The sequence below is a fragment of the Chionomys nivalis genome, chromosome 10 (genome assembly GCF_950005125.1).
Source record: "Chionomys nivalis chromosome 10, mChiNiv1.1, whole genome shotgun sequence".
Taxonomy (NCBI): domain Eukaryota; kingdom Metazoa; phylum Chordata; class Mammalia; order Rodentia; family Cricetidae; genus Chionomys; species Chionomys nivalis.
The window spans coordinates 57,955,681-57,975,111 of record NC_080095.1 but is presented as its reverse complement, the minus strand read 5'-3'; the positions used below and the strand labels follow the sequence as shown (position 1 = coordinate 57,975,111).

At 39.5% G+C, this 19,431-nt stretch overlaps 2 protein-coding genes across 5 annotated transcripts in view; one reads left to right on the top strand and one right to left on the bottom strand.

Annotated features, from left to right (window-relative positions):
- Prpf39 (pre-mRNA processing factor 39) overlaps window positions 1–3,591 on the top strand; it is a 24,944-nt gene extending 21,353 nt beyond the window's left edge. For all 4 annotated transcript variants that reach the window (XM_057783382.1, XM_057783384.1, XM_057783383.1 and 1 more), the window contains 3 exons: window positions 990–1,064; window positions 2,324–2,438; window positions 2,574–3,591. In XM_057783382.1, coding sequence (XP_057639365.1) covers window positions 990–1,064; window positions 2,324–2,438; window positions 2,574–2,630 — 247 coding nt within the window. In that variant the 3' untranslated portion in view covers window positions 2,631–3,591. The remainder of the gene's footprint in view (window positions 1–989; window positions 1,065–2,323; window positions 2,439–2,573) is intronic.
- On the bottom strand, window positions 3,585–19,431 carry Fkbp3 (FKBP prolyl isomerase 3). Its single transcript, XM_057783386.1, has 7 exons — window positions 19,275–19,431; window positions 15,822–15,923; window positions 14,863–14,970; window positions 9,053–9,188; window positions 7,889–7,956; window positions 5,646–5,743; window positions 3,585–3,910 (listed from the first exon to the last, which is right to left on the bottom strand). The coding sequence occupies exons 1-7, from the start codon at window positions 19,380–19,382 to the stop codon at window positions 3,856–3,858; spliced, it is 675 nt and encodes a 224-aa protein (XP_057639369.1). The 5' UTR covers window positions 19,383–19,431; the 3' UTR covers window positions 3,585–3,855.

Here is a 19,431-nt window from a genome sequence, read left to right as displayed (position 1 = left end):
CTGTCTTTTCATTGGGATAGTTTGCTTCTTGGGTTCTACAAAAGTATATGAAATGGCATATACTTATCTGTATGGATTAAAATAGATTAGCCGTGCTTCCTAGAAGAGGTTGTCTCATTTAGCTCCTGCTGGATTCTGATGAAGAAGAGAAACACAGTGATGGGAACAGAATACATGCTAACAGTAATGTGCATGAGTAGAACAGTACGTGATGTGGTTTAAGTTTTGAATCCAAGGCCTTGTACATGGTAGTTACGGACTTTACCCACTGACCCAGTGGTTCTCAACCCCTTCCATGGGGTCACAAATCAAAGTCCTGCATACCAGATATTTACATTATGAGTCATAATAGTAGCAAAATTAGTTATGAAGTAGTAATGAAAGTAATTTGATGGTTGGAGGATCACCATAACATGAGGAACTGTATTAAAGGGTCTAAGCACTGGGAAGGTTGAGAAGCACTGCACTGACCTATTGAACCTACTTCTCCAGAACAAAGTAGAGTTGTTTTGTTGTTGTTGTTGTTTTTGTGTGTGTGTGTGTGTTTTAATTGTAGCCCTAGCTGGCCTTGAATTCAGAGATCTGTCTGCCTTGTGAGTGTTAGGGCTAACAGCATGCATACCACACCTAGCCAGAAGTAGGATTTTGATTGCATTGTACCTTGCAGTTCAGAGCCTGTACTATCAGCAGTAAACAGCAAATCCTTAGAATTGGCACCTACAAAATTAAATAAACTTATCATTTTGATTTGGTAGTTCTATTCAAACAAATTACTGGTTCAATGAAAGGTACTGTGTAAGTTCTTAAACATGTAGGTTCTTAAACATGGAGCATCTGGATATCAGAACTAAGATTTAAGTCTTAAAAGATAAGGCAAAGAGCCCAGTTAGAAATTTATATAGCTGTTTTCATATTTGGAAGTAACTAAATCTTTTTGTTAAAAAAAAAAATTATGCATCCCAAAAGATTTTGTTTTCCCTTCCCTTCAGGCTTTTGAATGCTTATGATGAACATCAAACACTCCTAAAAGAGCAGGACACCTTAAAAAGGAAAGCTGAAAATGGGTATGTAACTTTTTTTTTTTAAAAAAAAGATTTATTTCTTTATTTAGTATGTATGTATACAACATTCTGCCTCCATGTATGCCTGCACGCCAGAGGAGGGTGCCAGATCTCATTACAGATGGTTGTCAGCCACCATGTGGTTGCTGGGAATCGAACTCAGGACCTATGGAAGAGCAGCCAGTGCTCTTAACCACTGAGCCATCTCTCCAGCCCCCGGTATGTAACTTCTTGATCAGGAAAAGATGCTTAAGAGAAAACATTTCAGTATGAAGATTCCCTTTAAAACATGTACTTTTGAGTGTTACTTCTATATTATGATAATGTATTTTTTATGGCTTGAGAAAAACAGAAATGGTTGAACTTAGAAGCAAGTATAAAGGCAGCCATTAGCCTACCACTCCAAGACCCAAAATGAGGATTCCATTGAGGCTGGAGATGGGACTGAGTGTTGGAAAGCCATGAAGATGACTAGAGTTGTGCCACTGGCCCTAAGTTGAGAGTTGTAGTTAAGGAAATCCTCATAGATAGAATGACAGTTCAAGGCGATCTGATGGTAGTCAGTGGGCTTGTGTTGCTATAAGAAATTGGAGGTAAGTTTGTGCTGCCAAGTTTGTTCATCTACAGCATAACTGCTTAGCTTTAATAAGTTATGCTGAAACATGAATATTCTGTCCGTAGTTTTTACTTAGGATTAAAGACATGCACCACTATGCCCGATTTACAAGTCTTTTAAACATCAAGGACAAATGAAACAGGTCACATCCAGAACCTAGACCAGTTTACCACATAAAGAAAGTACTGAGCATGTAATTTCTCACCAAGAGGTCACACTATATAAATGGAAAGTTGTAGCTCTAAGAAGGCTATAAAGTAAAAGGCCAGATTGGAAAAGGGGTTTTGTCTTGTTGAAAAATCTGCAATCTATTACTTGGAGTGGCAGAATGCTACTTTTGGTCTTTTGAAGAAAGGGATCAGTACTATCTGTGCTCTTGGCAGCTAATCTAGAGGGTAACTCATAAATGTATTAGAGGTCACATTCCCTGGCAAAACAGTAGATAAGTTTCAGTACCATAACGAAAGGTAAACCAGGTTTAGCCTTCAGTGTATTTACATTTTGTCTTTTCTCCCTACTTACTATCTTCTGAATAATACCTTGCTCCCAAAAGATGGTTGAAAGCATTAATTAAAACACAGTGTAGTCATCTAAGAAAGTTCCTATCTCTGGGAATTTTGAGTTTCTATTTTGACCTTTTATACAGTTCCGAAGAACCAGAAGAAAAGAAAGCACACACGGAAGATATGTCATCAGCACAGATCATTGATGGGGATTTACAGGCAAATCAAGCTGCATATAATTACAGTGCCTGGTATCAGGTAAGTGCATAATTTATTCTTTGTAGTGGTTCTGTATTGTGTATTTCCTTTTCTGAGTTGGTGGAATTTCATCAGTTTATATGCGGGATATAACTTTAATTCTAGTGTGCTGACATAATACTTTTGCCTTTTCAGTACAATTATCAGAATCCTTGGAATTATGGACAGTATTATCCTCCACCTCCAACATGATGGAAAACGTACATTTCAGATTGGGTTATATGAAAAATGCGGAATTATTTTTTTTGAAGGATGTAAACATAGCATAAGCTTGTTGTATTTGATAATTTGTCTTCCCAGTTTCTGTGTAACATTTGTTTAGTTAATAGTAGAAAATGTCAATTAGTAGTGTACCATAAAAACTTTCCTACCACTTTTAAAATTTACTTTTTATTGGAGAACTATTTTTTTTATTTTTATTTTATCTTATTTTGATTAAGTGGTCTAGAATTCTTTTGCAGCTCATGCAAGAGATTTGTAGCCTTAAGTGTAGAGAAAAAGACTGACTGCAAATCATGTCAGTTACAAAATTCTGGGAAAAAAAATAAGGGCTGGTTATTGAGAATTTTATCCCCTTAAAAACTTAAGACTTAAGAGATTTAAAAGAGTTACCTAAGGTTGTCTATGTTTCAGTTACACTTGGAAATTTGGCTCTAACTGTAAGAAAGATGCACTATTAACATGCTCTGCCTTGGAATAGATTATAAATGAGAGTGTAATGTCAGCATCCCCTTAAGAAATGAAGTATCAAAGTATGTTTTGGGAGACTTTGTATCTAGAATATTCATGTAAAACTTGTGAGCAAGCTTTCATTTTGATCGTACTTATCGTCCTTTTTGTAATAAAAATGAAGACTCATGCAGCAATTGTTTATGAATTCATTTGGGGGAGGTATACCTAAAACAGATTAACATTGTTATAAAATGGGCTTTCTCTAAATTTACTATCTTCCTACCAGGATATTTTAGTTACTTTTAATTTTCTGCCTCAAAATCTATGCCTTTGACCTTCTACCATAGAGTAATATCTTTAAAATATCCTGGACAAAGCTAGCCACTTTTATTAGCAGTTATTCTCTATTTGGATGAACTTCTGAGTCCTATTAGTCTGAACATTAATACAGCAACACAGAATAAGTCAGTCAAATCAAGACCATCCATGACATTTTTATTGAGCCTTTTAGTTTATAATGAGGTAAAAGAAAACTCAGTTCTTTTTAATACTTTACACAACTATAGTAAAATATCTGAGACTTAAAGGGTCTTCCAGGGGATAACATTTCTCATAAATTGAGATCAAGTAAACAAGCTTTAACTCCTTGAATTTTCCAGTTGACTCTTCCCTTAAAATAGTAACAATTAGTCACATTAAGTTTCAAGGCCAAGTTTTTATTATTGATGTCTTCAGAAAACTGGTTTCAGTCAATATCTACCAATTCCACTTCAAAAATGAGTTTGGCATTTGGTGGAATTCTGTGGGAAATGGTCAAGGTAAATCTGATGGCAAGTGCCTTTCCCCCACCACTAAACCATAGCATTATACTAGATTTGTGAAATCTGACTTAATATAGTAATTTATGCTCAAATCCCAACATTTGTGTGCTGCAGACAGAATTGGTTCCAAAATGACCCAGAGATTGTCCCAATAAATTTAAGAGGAAGAAATCTGTATTTGACTCAGAGGCTAGCTTGAGTTTCCTAAAAGTTACATATCCCTACTGATTAATAGAAACCATAAATGTCAGTTTTTAACAAACATTCTTCTTATCCTAATGCCCCACAAATGCTACAGAATCAGCCAGTATCTTATGAAAACTGCTACATGAGAACATGGTACCTACTGTGGATTAAAAGCCAAGTTCAGGTTTGCTTGGTTTTCATAACTTTAATGCCAGCACTGGGAGGCAGAGGCACTCCAGGATAGCCAGGGCTACACAGAGAAACCATCTCCATAAAAAGAAAAAGGGAAATAGAAAAAAAGGTAACAGGGTTTCTTTATAAACATCAGATTAGGCTTGATGCTTTCACATTAGATGAAGCTGAAATGAATTAACACTACAGAGGACTTCCAACCTTAACCTCACTCCTATTCCCTATAAATCCCAGTATCAAAACCAATTTTGCAACAAGAATGGAATCAATAGCTAAAATTCACTTCCCACTTAAATGCTGGATTAAAATCTGAATGGTCTAGAATCATTGCCTTTCTGCTTTTTGTACATGTTGACAAACCAGTTTGTCATAGAGGTACTGTAATCATTAATAAATGCATACAACATTATTTATCTGGTGGTCTCCTTCCTTTTACTCGTGGTAACCATTGTTTATTCCATTTCTAAGCTCTGAATTCTCGTTCTTCAGTTAAATGATACAGCAGCAAAAAATTGTCCACCACCACACACACTGGAGGATCAGAAAATTAAGGCCAGCCACAGAAGACCCTTTCTCCAAAAAGGGAGACAGTTGTGTCTAAAAGATGAAAGCTTAATTAACTGTTAAGACTTCCTGGTACACACCTTTAATCCCCAGGACCTTTGGAGGCAGACCCAGGATTCAGTACTTACCTACACAATTCCAACCTGGCAGGGAAACATAGTAAGACTTTCATCTCAAAAAAAAAAAAAAAGCAGATCAAGGAAGATCAGTACAAAGTTTGGCTACTTTGCATCAGCAAAAAGTATCAGCCAGGCAGTGTCATATTACTGTAGCCTCAGTAGCGATCTTATGATCATCTATCAGGAACACTTTCTCAAAATGATACTTTTTTTTTTTTTTTTAGATTTTTGAGACAGGGTTTCTCTAGGTTTTTGGTTCCTATCCTGGAACTAGCTCTTGTAGACAGGCTGGCCTCGAACTCACAGAGATCCGCCTGCCTCTGCCTCCCGAGTGCTGGGATTAAAGGTGTGCGCCACCACCGCCCGGCTCAAAATGATTCTTGATTGACAGCTTGCTTACACCGCATCTTTCACTTCTTCAGGTAGCTTTTAAAAAAGTTACTGTGCATGTATGTGTTTCTGTAAGCACATGCCACACCATGCAAATGGAGGCCCAAGAACAACTTGTGGGCATTCTCTCCTCCACCATGTTGGGTTCCAAGAGTCTAATTTAGGTTGAAAGGCTTGGTGGTTATCACACTGACCCAGATCTTAAATATGTGGGAGTTTTGTTTTGATGTGTGTATATTTAAATTATAAACAAAAAAGGATACTTGGCATCAGGCTGTCCTTTCTTTCCATAGGCCCATTCTGGTTCAATCTCCAGTCGAGCCTTTTCTCCTTTACTCATAGTCAGGAGCGCTTCATCCCACTAAAAGCAAAAACAAAAGACATGGACTTACAGAGCAGCAAATATACATATATTTTTTATTGGGGCTGGAGAGGTGGCTTAGAAGTTAAGGGACCTTAATGATTTTGCAGAGTTCAGTTCCAACACCCACATCAGGCTGTTCCCATCTGCCTGTAACACCAGCTCCCGAGAAACCCCTTGTTCTGGCCTCCATGGGTACTCATGCACATAACACACAGAAGTCAATAATTTGTTGTTTGTTTGATCCTGGTCTTTCTATGTGGCTGTGGATCATACATAACTTTGTATGCCAAACTGGTCTTGAACTCATACAGAACGACTTGCCTCTGCCTCTCAAATGCTGGATTAAATTGATTTAAAAAATACATTAAAATATATGCTACCATGACTAACTCTAAAAATAATTTTTAAAAAATTCTACTATTGCAGGGCAGTGGTGGCACACACCTTTCATCCCAGCACTTAGGAGGCAAAGGCAGGCAGATCTCTGATTTCAAGGCCAGCCTGGGCTACAAAGCGAGTTCGAGGACACCCAAGACTGTTAAACAGAAAAACCCTGTCTCAAAAAACAAAACAAAAAAATTCTTTTATTACCCTAAGGTAATGTGTTTGGATGAATTCCTAAATCTGTCTTCAATTTCCTAAATATGAAGTCTCAAGTTAAGAGCAAAGCTCCAGCCTTTTTTTTCTCCTTTTAGGTTGGAGATCAAGCTACACCTTCTACTAAAACCTCTGACTTGCTATTTTACCTTGTTTTGAGTTCTACATAGGAGTCTTTAAGCCTCATCTTAGACTTACAGAAAGCAGCACATCATATTTTTGTAGCTACACTAAGTAAACATTTTGGATGTCACCATTTGAGTCTCTGAAAAACTACAATTTAAACAGATAGTCCCTAACATGAAAACACATTTTGAGAAAATTATCAACCCGACTTCTAATCTCTTCTTAAGCCTAATTTCTTAAAGTTTACTTTGTTACTTCTCATATGCTTAGGCAAATAAAAGCATGTTGATATCTCAGAGATATTTTACAAGAAATAAATTCCTGTTTCTACAAGTGATTCAGTAGAAGAGATTTCAGTATTTATGACAAAAAAAAGCTATGTACTATTTTTTTAAAAAAATTTTAAACGTGAAAGGCTGTTTTCTGACAGTTAATTTTCAAACTAAGAACTCATCACAGAAACTGTTTGAGTTCTCATTATATTAAATTATACTCCCTGAAGCTTAGAGCGCTGGTCTTTGTTGGTATTTTCTGTTTATTTTTTGAGGCATAGTCTCTAGGTAAGCCTGGCTATGCTGGAACTTGATGTGGGTGGAGGAGCCTCCAACTCAGATCTAGCTGCATCTGCATGGAGTGCTGGGATGAAAGGTATGAACAAGCATGCCTAGCCCAGGATTCTTACCTAGAAAACTTGTACTGGGTCAGCCGGTAAGGATACTACAGTCTGTCTAACTTCAAAGATTATTTTCATTACATCTCCTAATTCTTAGACTTTTATAAAATGTTTTTCATGTTTTGGTGGTTTGAATGATAATGCCCTCATAGGTTCATATATTTGTGTGCTTAGTCTCCAGTTGATAAACTGCTTTGAAGGATTAAGAAGTAAGGCTTTACCATGTATGGTGGTGCTCACCTTTAATCCCAGCATTTGGGAGGCAGAGGCAGGAGGATCTCCAAGTTTGAGGCTAACCTGGTCTACAGAGTGAGTTCCAGGACAGCCAGGGCTGATAGAGGGATAAACCGCATCTCAAAAAATAAAAAGTGTGGCCTTAGAGGAGGTGTGTTGCTGGGGGTGGGCTTTGAGGTTTCAAATGTCCATGCCAGGCCCAGTGTCTCTGCCCGGTGCCAGCAGATCAGGATGCAGAGCTCTCAACTACTTTCCCAGAACCATGCCTTCATGCTCCCTACCATGACATTAATGGACTAAGCCTCTGAAACTGTATGCAGGCCTCCAATGTCACTTCACAGCAAAAGAATAACTAAGATGTCCAAAATATAACCTAGCTAGGACCTTGCATATGCTAGTCAAGTGTTCGATCACAAAGTACTCCCCATCCCACAGTCCAAACTTTAAGAGCTTTTCACCACAAACAGCTGTTAGAATACCTAGGGATTCATTTGCCATCTTTATTTACTTACTCCTCTGATAACCTTGCCTATTCCAACCTTGAAGCTTAAAGGCTTGGCATTTTTCTTCTTCTTTGAACCTGCAAAACAGAATTTACCTTTTAATCACATACTGTAGTTTTGTTCTGGTTTTTGGTTTTTCAAGATAGGGTTTCTCTTTAGCTTTGGAGCCTGTCTAGAACTTGCTCTGTAGACTAGGCTGCCCTCAAACTCACAGAGATCCACCTGTCTCTGCCTCCAATACTGTAATTTTAATTACCTTCTTCTAAACTGTAGTATTACGTATTTAAGAACTTCCCAACAAAATTACAAAAGTAATCTTTAAATGTGTTTGAAGTATATGATTTACGTCACATACATACATAGATAGCTACCTATAGCTGCAATATAGCCTCAATATGAATACAACCTGGAAGAGGATCAAGATCACTAAATAACGTGCTACATTGCCTTTTTTTCTTCCTTTGAGGTAGAAGCTCGCTGTGTAGTTGTCCTAGAACTCACTACTTAGACCTTAAACTTGCAGTGAATTTCCTGCCTTTTGTCTCCAGAGCGCTGGAATTATTATTTTCTCTTTTACATTAAAATCCTACAGCATTCTGGGACATTGGTAGGTTTGAATATTACTTTTCCTTACTAACCTGATGTTGAGGCTTGATCCCCAAAGTCGCAGCATTGCGAGTTTAAGACAACTTATAAGAGGCGATTAGATGCATAAGGGGTATGAATGGTTTTTTTATAGGGAACAAGCTCCTCACTCCTGTGGCACTCAGCAGTTAAATGAAGAATGAACTATTAGCATAGCAAGCAGAGCACTGACCTCCCTCAATCATGGCCACACAAGTACTTCTCTTCATGTGGTCCACTTTCTGAGGACAGACAGCACGTGATACCAGGAGCAGAGCAGATGCCACTTCCATTGTGTTCTGGAATGCCACAACTAATAGCCAAGCTAAACCTCTTTAATAGTCTCAAGAGTTCTACAACAGACAGAAAGCTTTCCTCAAGTCCCACATTCTCTGCTTCCAAAATGATCAAGATTAGCCAGCCAACAAGCCATGAATGGTAGACCACCACTAAAAAAATCTTGGTACAAAAGACATCAGGGAAAAGGAACAGCAAAGAAAAAAGAATGGCCTTTTGCTCACTGTCTACTGCACAAAAGACAAGACTTACTTGTTTGAATATTAGTATCAAAAACAGTTCCATCCAGGAGTGTCCCTGTATACCAGCAGTGAACAACGTCTCCCTTTTTGGGGAAGTTGGTTTTATCTCCCTTTTTTAGAACAGATTTTGTATATTTTGGTGGGCCCTAAAAATAAAATACATAGTTATTTATGTCCTTTTAAAAAGATGACAATACTTATAAATAATGGTTACCAAAGTTAGGTAAGAGTAACAACTACTTGTAGCCAACATGAGTTAAGAAACCATCTCAACCCAATAATGAGAATATTATTCACATACGAGGTCATAATTTAATGTCAAATAACTCACAGCATCTTTGGAAACTGAATTTATTAAGGCATGACTTTGTTAATCATTCAATACCATAAATTCTCAAAGTTAGAAAAACAATACTAAATTTCCAAGGTATTCATGACATCCCCTACCCCCACATCAATTATGTTACTAGATTTTTTTTTTTTTAATCATAGCCAATGAAAATGAATACAGTGATGTTGTCTCCATCTACAGCCTGAATATGACTCCTTAAGAATCTTGGATGGAGAGGCTGGAGAGATGGCTCAGTGGTTAAGAGCACTGACTGCTCTTCCAGAGGATCTGAGTTCAATTCCCAGCACCCACATGGTAGCTCACAACTGTCTGAAGATCCAGTTGCAGGGGATCTGACACCTTCACACCAATGCACATAAAATAAAGTTAAAAAAAAAATCTTGGATGAAACTAGGAATGGTGGCACACATTTTAATCCCAGCACTCAAAGAGGCAGAAGAAGGCGGATCTGTGAATTCAAGGTCAGCCTAGTTCGAGGCCAGTCAGAGTTTGCAAACTGAGATTCTGTCAACAACAAATTTTGGAGGGAAAAAATACTCATGAAAATAAATGGTTTTTGTATTCAGAAATGTATTCACATTATCCAAATTAATTTTTGGTTTATAAATCTTTTAAAGCAAGTAGCAAGGCTAGGAATCAAGGATTTAAAATCTATTTTATTCCTGAGTTTTGAAACGAGAGAAATAGTACTTTTATTCTCCCTTCCTTACCTGTTTGCAGTTGGTCAAGTCATGCATTCAATTGTCTGCCTCCCCTGACTCTAGATTCCTGCACTTCCCACTGCTAATAGTCCCTTCCGTTGATAAAGAGTTATTGACCAGCCGGGCGGTGGTGGCGCACGCCTTTAATCCCAGCACTTGGGAGGCAGAGGCAGGCGGATCTCTGTGGGTTCGAGGCCAGCCTGGTCTACAGAGCTAGTTCCAGGACAGGCTCCAAAACCACAGAGAAACCCTGTCTCGAAAAACCAAAAGAGTTATTGACCAAACTAGCCAGGGTTTTATCCTCTCCTGGGCTAGGTCTGAATCCTGGTCTGTGAAGACTGGAGGCACAGTAATAGTTTCCAGTAGTTCAAGGGCCTTATTTGAGGCCAGTGGTTCACAACCTGTGGGTCAAGACTCCTTTGGGGTCACATACCAGACCTCCTACATGTCAGATATTTACATTAGGATTCATAACAGTAGCAAAATTTGTTAGCAAGTAGAAGTAGCAAGGAAATAATTTTTATAGTTGTGAGTCATCACAACATGAGGAACTGTATTAAAGGGTCACAGCATTAGGAAGGCTGAGAGCCACTGCTCTAGGGAATATACCTCTGAGAAATTCAGCACAAACAGAATTCACTGTCTGTTCCAGCCACCCCTAAAGGTTAAGGCTCTTGTCTCAGTCTGGTTTAAGAGCCTAAATGGCAACATAAGATTTCCTACCCCCACCTTGGGTCTTGAAAACATCTTCACGAGGGTTGGAGATGGCTTAGAGGTTGAGAGCACTGGCTGCTTTTCCAGAGGGCGCAAGGTTCAATTCCTAGCACCCACATGGCCACTCACAACTGTCTGTAACTCCAGTTCCAGGGAATCCAACACCCTCACACGTACATACACGCAGGCAAAACACCAATGCACATAAAATAGAGATTATTAAAAAAAAGAAAACCCTTCACTTCCTGCTCCTGTTGAAGTCTGCCATTCCCTCTCCTTCATTATCATTCTTCCTTAAAAGGTCCAGCCACCCATGCATGTAAATGGGGCTTTAAAACTGTCTGTACCAATTTAAAGTCTGCTGAGTATGTCTTTCACATGGGCAGTTCTTAAATGATGTTAAAAATGACTACTCTCATGTCCTACACTATAAGACCTACACTGTAAGTCTTATCCATTTTTAAGCTCTGGACAGCTGGCAAGTATCCCTCTCTGCAGTGCTTTCTCTAATAATTATGTTTCAATTTTTTATTTCAAGTTTATAGTGTTCATATATACATATGGGTCAGAGTTGATTCTCTTAGACCCCACCTGCCCTGTTTTTTTCTAAGAGTTACTTTTATCTGTATGTGAGTGCATGCCACATGGTTGTGGGTGATTGTGAAGCCAGAAGAGTCCAGTCCCTAGAGTTGGAGTAATGGTAGCCCATGCTGGGAACTGAACTCAGGCCCTCTGCAAAAGCAGGAAATGTTTTTAACCTCTGAGCCATCTCTCTAAGACTCATCTCCTTCCACTTTTATGTGAATTCTGGTGGGGAGGTGTCAAAATCTGGATGCCAGGCTTCCCATCACACACACCTGGACCTGTTGAGCCATCTCACCAGCACTATACTGCAATTTCATAACAATCTTACTTCTTATACATTAAATTTTGCTTCCCCAGGAACTGAGTATTGTCTGGAGACATTTTAAATTGTTTCAAGTGGGAAGGGATTAAGGATGTTGTCCTAGTCTAATTTCTGTTGCTATCACTGTGACAAATATGATCAAAAATAACCTGGGTGTTGTGGAATATTATTTTAAGATGTGCTGTGGAACATTTGTTTAATGATGCAAAGATGTGTTATATTCTTTTATGATGCATTTGTTTAACTCTGTGAAGCTGTTTACCTGTTTAAAACACCTGATTGGTTCATTAAAGAGCTCAACAGCCAATAGCAGGAAAGGTATACAGAAATAGAGAAAGGTAAAAGCCCACAGGCAAAAGATAGATGGGATAAATTTAAGTTAAGAAAAGCTGGCTAAAAACAAGCCAAGCTAAGGCCAGGCATTCATAAGTAAGAATAAGCTTCTGTGTGATTTATTTGGGAGCTGGGTAGCAGGCCCCCAAAATAGCTAAGAAGAAACGAGTAAAACCCTCCAAAAGTAAAACAACCAACTACACTTGAGGAAAAGGGTTTAGCTTGGCCTTCATGTCAATCCGAGTTCATAACTAAGGGAAGTCAGATAAGGAACTCAAGGCAAGAACAAAGGCAGGAACTGATAGAGGAAATGTTACTGGCTTGCTGAGCCTGCTTTCTTATATAACCTTAGACCACTTGCTCAGGGTGGGCTGGGCCCTCTCACGCCAATGAAGAGAATGCCCCCATTGACATGCCCACAGGCCAATCTGATGGCAGCAAATCTTCAATGGCAGTTCCACAAAACTGAAAGCACAAATACTACTAAACATCCTACAGTGCAGGATAGCATCCATCAACAAAGAAATAATAAATTGAGCCCCAAAGCTCCCCTTCTGCCTCAACAAACACACACAAGCAAAAAAACAAAACGGGGCATGGTAGCCTATGCAAATCCCAGCACTTGGGAGCACAAGGAAGAAGGATTATCATGTGCTTGAGGGTAGCCTGGGTTACACAGAATTCTGGGGACTCTGTCCCTGCTGCCCATCTCCTTGGAGCGCTAGAATTACAATCTACTACTCTATCTGCCTTAATATGGGATTCAAGAGTCCTCTCCTGTAATGCAAATATTTTTACCAACTGAGCCACTGCACCAGTCCATCATTTTCATATGAGAAATGTGTCCTGTGAGCCACATGACTACCCATGATAGCAAGGAAGTGCATTCTGATTTTCAGAATATTGTCTTGTGACTTTGGCCACAAATTAGCCAAACTAATATAAATTTGGAACAGGCCTAATAACACTTCATACTTGTTTTTTCACCATGTTCCCTCTGTAGTTCCAAATTACAAGCATAGAAAAACTAACAACAGGGACAAGTACAGTATCACTAAGAGACTACAAGATCCAGGAAGAGAGCGTGGGCAATTGGCTTCAATGTTTCCGATTTAATAAAATAAATGAGAGCCTTAGTCCTAAAGGCCCAGGAAAAGTAAAAGGAGAGTTGACTATTCATAAGATTTCTAGGCAAAGAAATAATGGTCAAAGCTATAGGTCTACACAAAAATTACCATTTAAAATTCTAATTCTATGGATTATTTCTAGGTCTTAGGAAATTGTGCTTTGTTGTGCAGTGGTGGTATACACCTTCAATCCCAGCACTCAGGAGGCAGAGGCAGGTGGATCTCTGCGAATTCTAGGACAGCCAAGGCTACACTGAGAAAACTTGTCTCGAAAAACAAACAAAAAAAATTGTGTTTTACTAGAGATTCTTTTTCTTATTTAAAGGATTTATTTATTTGTATGAGTGCTCTGTCTGCATGTTCCTTTGCTTGCCAGAGGAGGGCACTGGATCCCATAATAGATGGTTGTGAGCCGCCATGTGGTTTCTAGGAATTGAACTCAGGTCCTCTGGAAGAGCAGCCAATGCTCTTAACAGCTTAGCCATCTCTCCAGACCAAAATTCTTTTTCATATTTTTTTAAGAGACAGGGTTGTACTACATAGCCCTCACTGACTTGGTACTCACTATGTAGCCCAGGCTGGAGATCTGCCTTCCTCTGCCTCCTGAAGGTTAGGATTAAAGTTATACACATTACCACCACAGCCTTTCTTAACTCTTTAACATTGTATTATCTTGTCTTATAACATGTCTAATTATTTTCATGAGGATACACTATGCTCATTGCTTTTGAAACCCTATAATATAAATTTATTTACTTTGTAGCTATTTAATATTTACTCAGTAGATAAAACAGTCATCAAATGGTTATGATAAAATTCCAAACTGTTCTGTGTGCATATACCCACAAACATTAATTTGTGCTTTATGAAAAATATTATGCAAAATTAACTGGTTTTAATCACATAACTGTCTGACTTCACTACACCATAATTTACAGTCTGAGTATATACATACCCAAATGCTATAAACGTAAATGTAGATTATCATCATTGGTACTGACTGCTTGCAATAAATGAGCTTAAAGCTGGCCCTACAATTCCTCTCTTAGGTGGGTGAGGCAGAGAAAAAAAAAAATCAAGAGTTTCAAGCTAACCTAGACAAAACGCAAAACCCTGTCTTCAAAACAAATAAACCTCCAAATGATTTACCAGATTCTTCAAACTTTTTATAAGAATATAAAACCTGGGCTGGGAAAGGTGAGACATGAACCCATACCCTGAAGCCAAGCATGGACTGTTTCCATAGCCAGGCACATCATGTTCATTAGAAAAAGCTAAAAATAACTTAAAAGGAAGTTTGTTTAATTCAGCCCAACTTGGCTACGGAATCAGATTCTTAAAATAGTTCAGAAAGCCGGGGAGCTCTGGCCAGAAGCTACTAGCTCTTTGGTTTATTTCTATTCTAAGGATAGGGAGTCAATACACCCCCAATCAAAGCTTCTCTCTGAAAAAGGAGCTGCATCAACCACGCCTAGTTTACTTAGAGATATAAAGCAAATGTTAGCTGGGCTGCAGGCAAATCCCATGGTGATGGGGGCCAGCCTGCACAACTTAGTGAAGCCCTTCTGAAAATTAAAACAAGTAATTGGAATTAGTTTAGTGGTAGAGCACTTGCCTGGTCATGCATAAGGTCCTGAGTCAATGCCTAGTACTAGAAGAAGAAAGAGTAGAAAGTGATCCACAAACCTCGTCCAGAGTCTCCTCAGACCTGCTTTCTCGGGGTTTCTCGTCGTTAAGCTTCACAGTTTTCACTTGCTCAGACACTTTATTCACAGTCTCTGTGCCCTTGAAACGCTGTAAAAACATCTAACGTGAGTACCTACAGCAGCCTACTCACTACCTAGCCAGTGTCAATAGCCACCCTGCCAACCAATGAGATCCTGCACAATGGAGACACGCGCAAGCATCAACAACTCAAACAAAAGCAAATCACCCAAGAGAATCATCTAAACACAAAGATATTACTGACTTAAATATATAAAGTCAATAAACTATGATCCCCAAGCCATTTCATGATATAAATTCTAAACAAGTACCATGACCTTCAGATAAGGCTCCTTCAATAAAAATCCTTTTCTGTGGGTGGCGGTTACTTTGTAGTAAACAAACGTTAAAGAATTTCTTTAGCCGGGCGGTGGTGGCGCACGCCTTTAATCCCAGCACTCGGGAGGCAGAGGCAGGTGGATCTCTGTGAGTTCAAGACCAGCCTGGTCTACAAGAGCTAGTTCCAGGACAGGCTCCAAAACCACAGAGAAACCCTGTCTCGAAAAACCAAAAAAAAAATAAAGAATTTCTTTAAATCTCTTTTTATTATCTAAACTAGTTTAAATTCTTCCATGACACAGAACTCACATAACATGTGATAACAGTGTAGAGAATGTAAATGCGTTTAACAGATTTAGGGATTAAGATCTGTGTACTGATTTATACCGCTAGGGGTTTGTTGTCTGTTTTTAAAATCTGGTTCCTTTAAAAACAAACCGAAACACAACCAAGTTGTAAACTAGCCTTGCTTGATATGACTGAAAGTCCAATTATGATCACAGTGAAAAAAGAATGCAGGTGGGAAACCCCAACTTATTCTTCAAAAGAAGTGCATCAAAAATTTGTATGTGGAAATATTTCTAAATGATGTTGTCACTTACCTTACTTTCAAAAAGATGGTTATAGGCTGTAACCAAGTGGTCCTTATTAGCAGTCTTAGCTACATTTTTAATGTTTCCCAACAGTTTATGCTCTGCAAGAAACTATAAAAAAAAAAAAAAGCTTATTAGTTAAAAACAATTTCCCTCCAGTAGAAAGGATCTAAGAGTAGAAATGTAGTCTGGAGCTGAGGATGTAGTCTGGTGGGTAGAGTGTGTCTGCCTGGGATCCGTTCCACACCCCACATAAACTGGGTTTGGTGAAGCACACCTGAAATCCCAGCATTGAGAAGTATCAAGGCCATGGCCAGGCTAATAAGTTCAAGACTAGGCTGAGATACATGAGACCCTGTCTCCAAAAAGAAAACAAAATGGAGCCTGGTGTGATGGAACTGTAGTCTGAGGCAAGAGGATCCCTTAAGCTCAGGAATTCAAGACCAGTCTGTACAATAGTAAGATCCCGTCTCAAAACCAAGAAACAATCTTTTTGTGCTAACTGCTATGTTTTCAATCATAATAATGAACAAATACAACACTGTATTTTATATCCCATTCTTAAAAGGCACATTTTAAACAGTAGGTATTAAAGGGTTAGAACTACAGTATGCATGGGAGACAGATTCACTCTAACCATTCTCCCATTAAAGAGCACAGAGAAAAGACTATCTAGACATGAAGCACGCTACAAGCGGCTGCTCCTGGGAGAATGCTACTGGCACACCTTTGGCAGCCTACAAGTTGTCCTGACTTCCACTCCTGTCATGGCCCTCAAGCCTATACACACGAAGCCAATAAATAAATAAATGCAAAATAACAAGGCACCTGCAAAGCTAAGCCAGCACGGAGAGAACTAGGCCATCTTATGCTACCACACAGTAAGACTATCTCAAGAAATTAAAAAAAAGCAGTAATAATAATAAAATCAATTCATAGTATGTTTACCTTAAATTCAGGCGAGGGTTAGATATCTTGTGTTAAAAATTTTAAAAATGCTTGTGTTTGTGAGATTGTCTATTGTTGTGTGTGTGCGTGTGAACACACAAAAAGCATGCACAGTGTGCTCAAGGCCCTTTCTTTCCACCTTGTTTGAGACAGAGTCTCTCTTAGTATCTAGGAGGTCTAAGAGCTCCCAGGGATTCTCTAGGCCCCACTTCCCATGCAGCACTGTGATCTTAAGTACCACTACCTCTTGTCCTACCTCACGGCATCACACTTGTGTGGCAAACACTTTACCCACTGAGCCATTTCTCCAGCCCCTTATTCTAGTCTGCTTCCTTTACTGTATTTGGAAATTACTGGTCTCCAAACTTTCTTAAAGTTGATTTTAGCACCTAAGAGTTTTATTTTTTAACTACCTTTCATCACTACTGCATTTTTCCCTCTTTGCTTCTCTACCCCCTTTTTGAGACTGGGTCTCAATATGTAAACCCTAGAATTTACCAGGCTGACCTGGAATTAACAGAGATCTACCTACTTATACCTCTGGATTAAAGGTATGCACCACCACCTGTGCTATAAGTGGGCGACTAAGATGGAGACAAGGCTGAAAACTGCATTAAAAAATATTTTAAAAGATAAATGACTGGCAAAAGCAAAAAGACATACAAATTGGTTATATAGAAGTAATCAGTTACTTCAGCACTCTTATGATTTCTTTGAATGAGTCTAGAAAGATATCTAAAATGCAACTATCTAATATTTTAATTAATAGGATTAATAACCATCAAATAATTAAGGTAAGAAAATGATCACTGGGGACCATGCATTATTACAAAATATTATGATGTTCCAAAACTCTTAAAATTGTTCAAGTCAAGTCAGTTTAACCCAAGAGTATAAAAGAAGAAAAAAACCTTTAAAGTCTACTCTGGGTAAGTTGTCTAAAGATGTTTAAAGAAGTACAATATAAGCCGGGTGGTGGCGGCACATGACTTTAATCCTAGCACTCTGGGATGCAGAGGCAGGCAGATCTTTGTGAGTTCGAGGCCAGACTGGTTTACAAGAGCTAGTTCCAGGACAGGCTCCAAAGCTAGAGAGAAACCCTGTCTAGAAAAACAAAAACAAAACAAAACAAAAAAAGTACAGTATTGAGGCATTAAATGCCCAACTCCACTTATGCTGAAAATCAGAATGGCTCAGGAAAAAAATAACTCCACTAAAACAACCAACAGTCTATCTGCAAGGTGACTTTTCCTTTTCATCCTTGTATATTCAAACATGGAGCACTGTTCTTCCTACTACAGATGTTATATAAATACTAGCAGAACAATATCCAGATGCCAGATTAAGCATATGTGAGGAATTGGAAGTATAAGAGTTCTTTGAATCTCCCCGAGTGAAAATACAATCCTTTCAAAGGAACCCAGAAACTTTTTAAGTTATGGTAATTGCACGACTGGAAAAACACAGGCCTGAGTGTGTACGTGAGTGATCCCTGGAAAATATGCACTGAAATGGCGTCATCAAAGGCATGTTCATATTTTGAAATACACAACACTCGCTACTTGACATTTTAGAATTTGAAAAAATAAGAAAATCAAATTTAGCTGCATCTTCTGATTTTAAGTGGCAGACACACGAACAACGTGTACCATCATTCAGCAATTTAGAGATAAGGAACACGACGACGACATGGTGGCGCAGGCCTGCATCCCTTGCACTTCGGGAGTGAAGGGAAGGGAATCGGGTTTGTAGCTAGAATGGGCTTCGTCAGACGTTGACCCCCAAAAACATTAAAAAGGGGGTGATGGTGGTGGCTAGAATGAGTGACCCTTTCTGGAGGACAAAATGTCAGGTGTCTGACGAAAATAACCTGTGACTTAAAAAAAAAAAAAGGATGGCTGAGATGGAGACAAGGCCAAAACCTGCATGAGAAAACAATTTTTCAAATATGTGTGTTTATAACCATAGGAGACCACAGTAATACATTTCACATTTAATTCTCCTAAGTATAAAGGTAAAAGGATTTTGTAACAAAAGTTAAACCATAGTATTATGCGTTTTTGAAAAGTCACGGATTAGTATAGTTCGGTATTTAGTAGACTGCAACACAGGTAAGATGCACACACGACTCCCCACATCTTCACAGCCCTCCCATTTCCCAGCGGCCAGCGCTGCGCCCGGGAAGCCCGCATTCCCGATTCCTCGCCCCCGCCACGGACACCAACATCTCCGGTCCCTTTCTCTCAGTCCTCGGCCCTCACAGGTCCCAATTGAGATTGAAATCTAGGGCCGCGCTTCCCTCGCCCGCCCCGGGAAACGAGGCCGATCCCCTCGGAAGCAGGGGCGGCCCAAGGGGCGGGAGGGTGGGAGCTCACGCAGGCCGCTCGGGCCTGGCCAGCACCGGCCGCAGCAGGCGAGGGCGGGGGCACCGAGGAATCCGGGATGTAAGGCACCTCCGGGGGGGTGGAGCGGCCCTGGGTCGCCCCGGCCCGGCCGCCCAGGGGCCTCTGGTACCGAATCTGAACCGTGATCCTGCAGAAACTTGATAATGTCCTTCTTGGGCAGCTGCTCGCTCCGCAGCTGCTCCACCGTCCATGCACGCTGGGGAACAGCCGCCGCCATCTTCCCCCGCTGCCGCCGCCGCACTGAGCCAGCCCGCCTCAGACCAGCG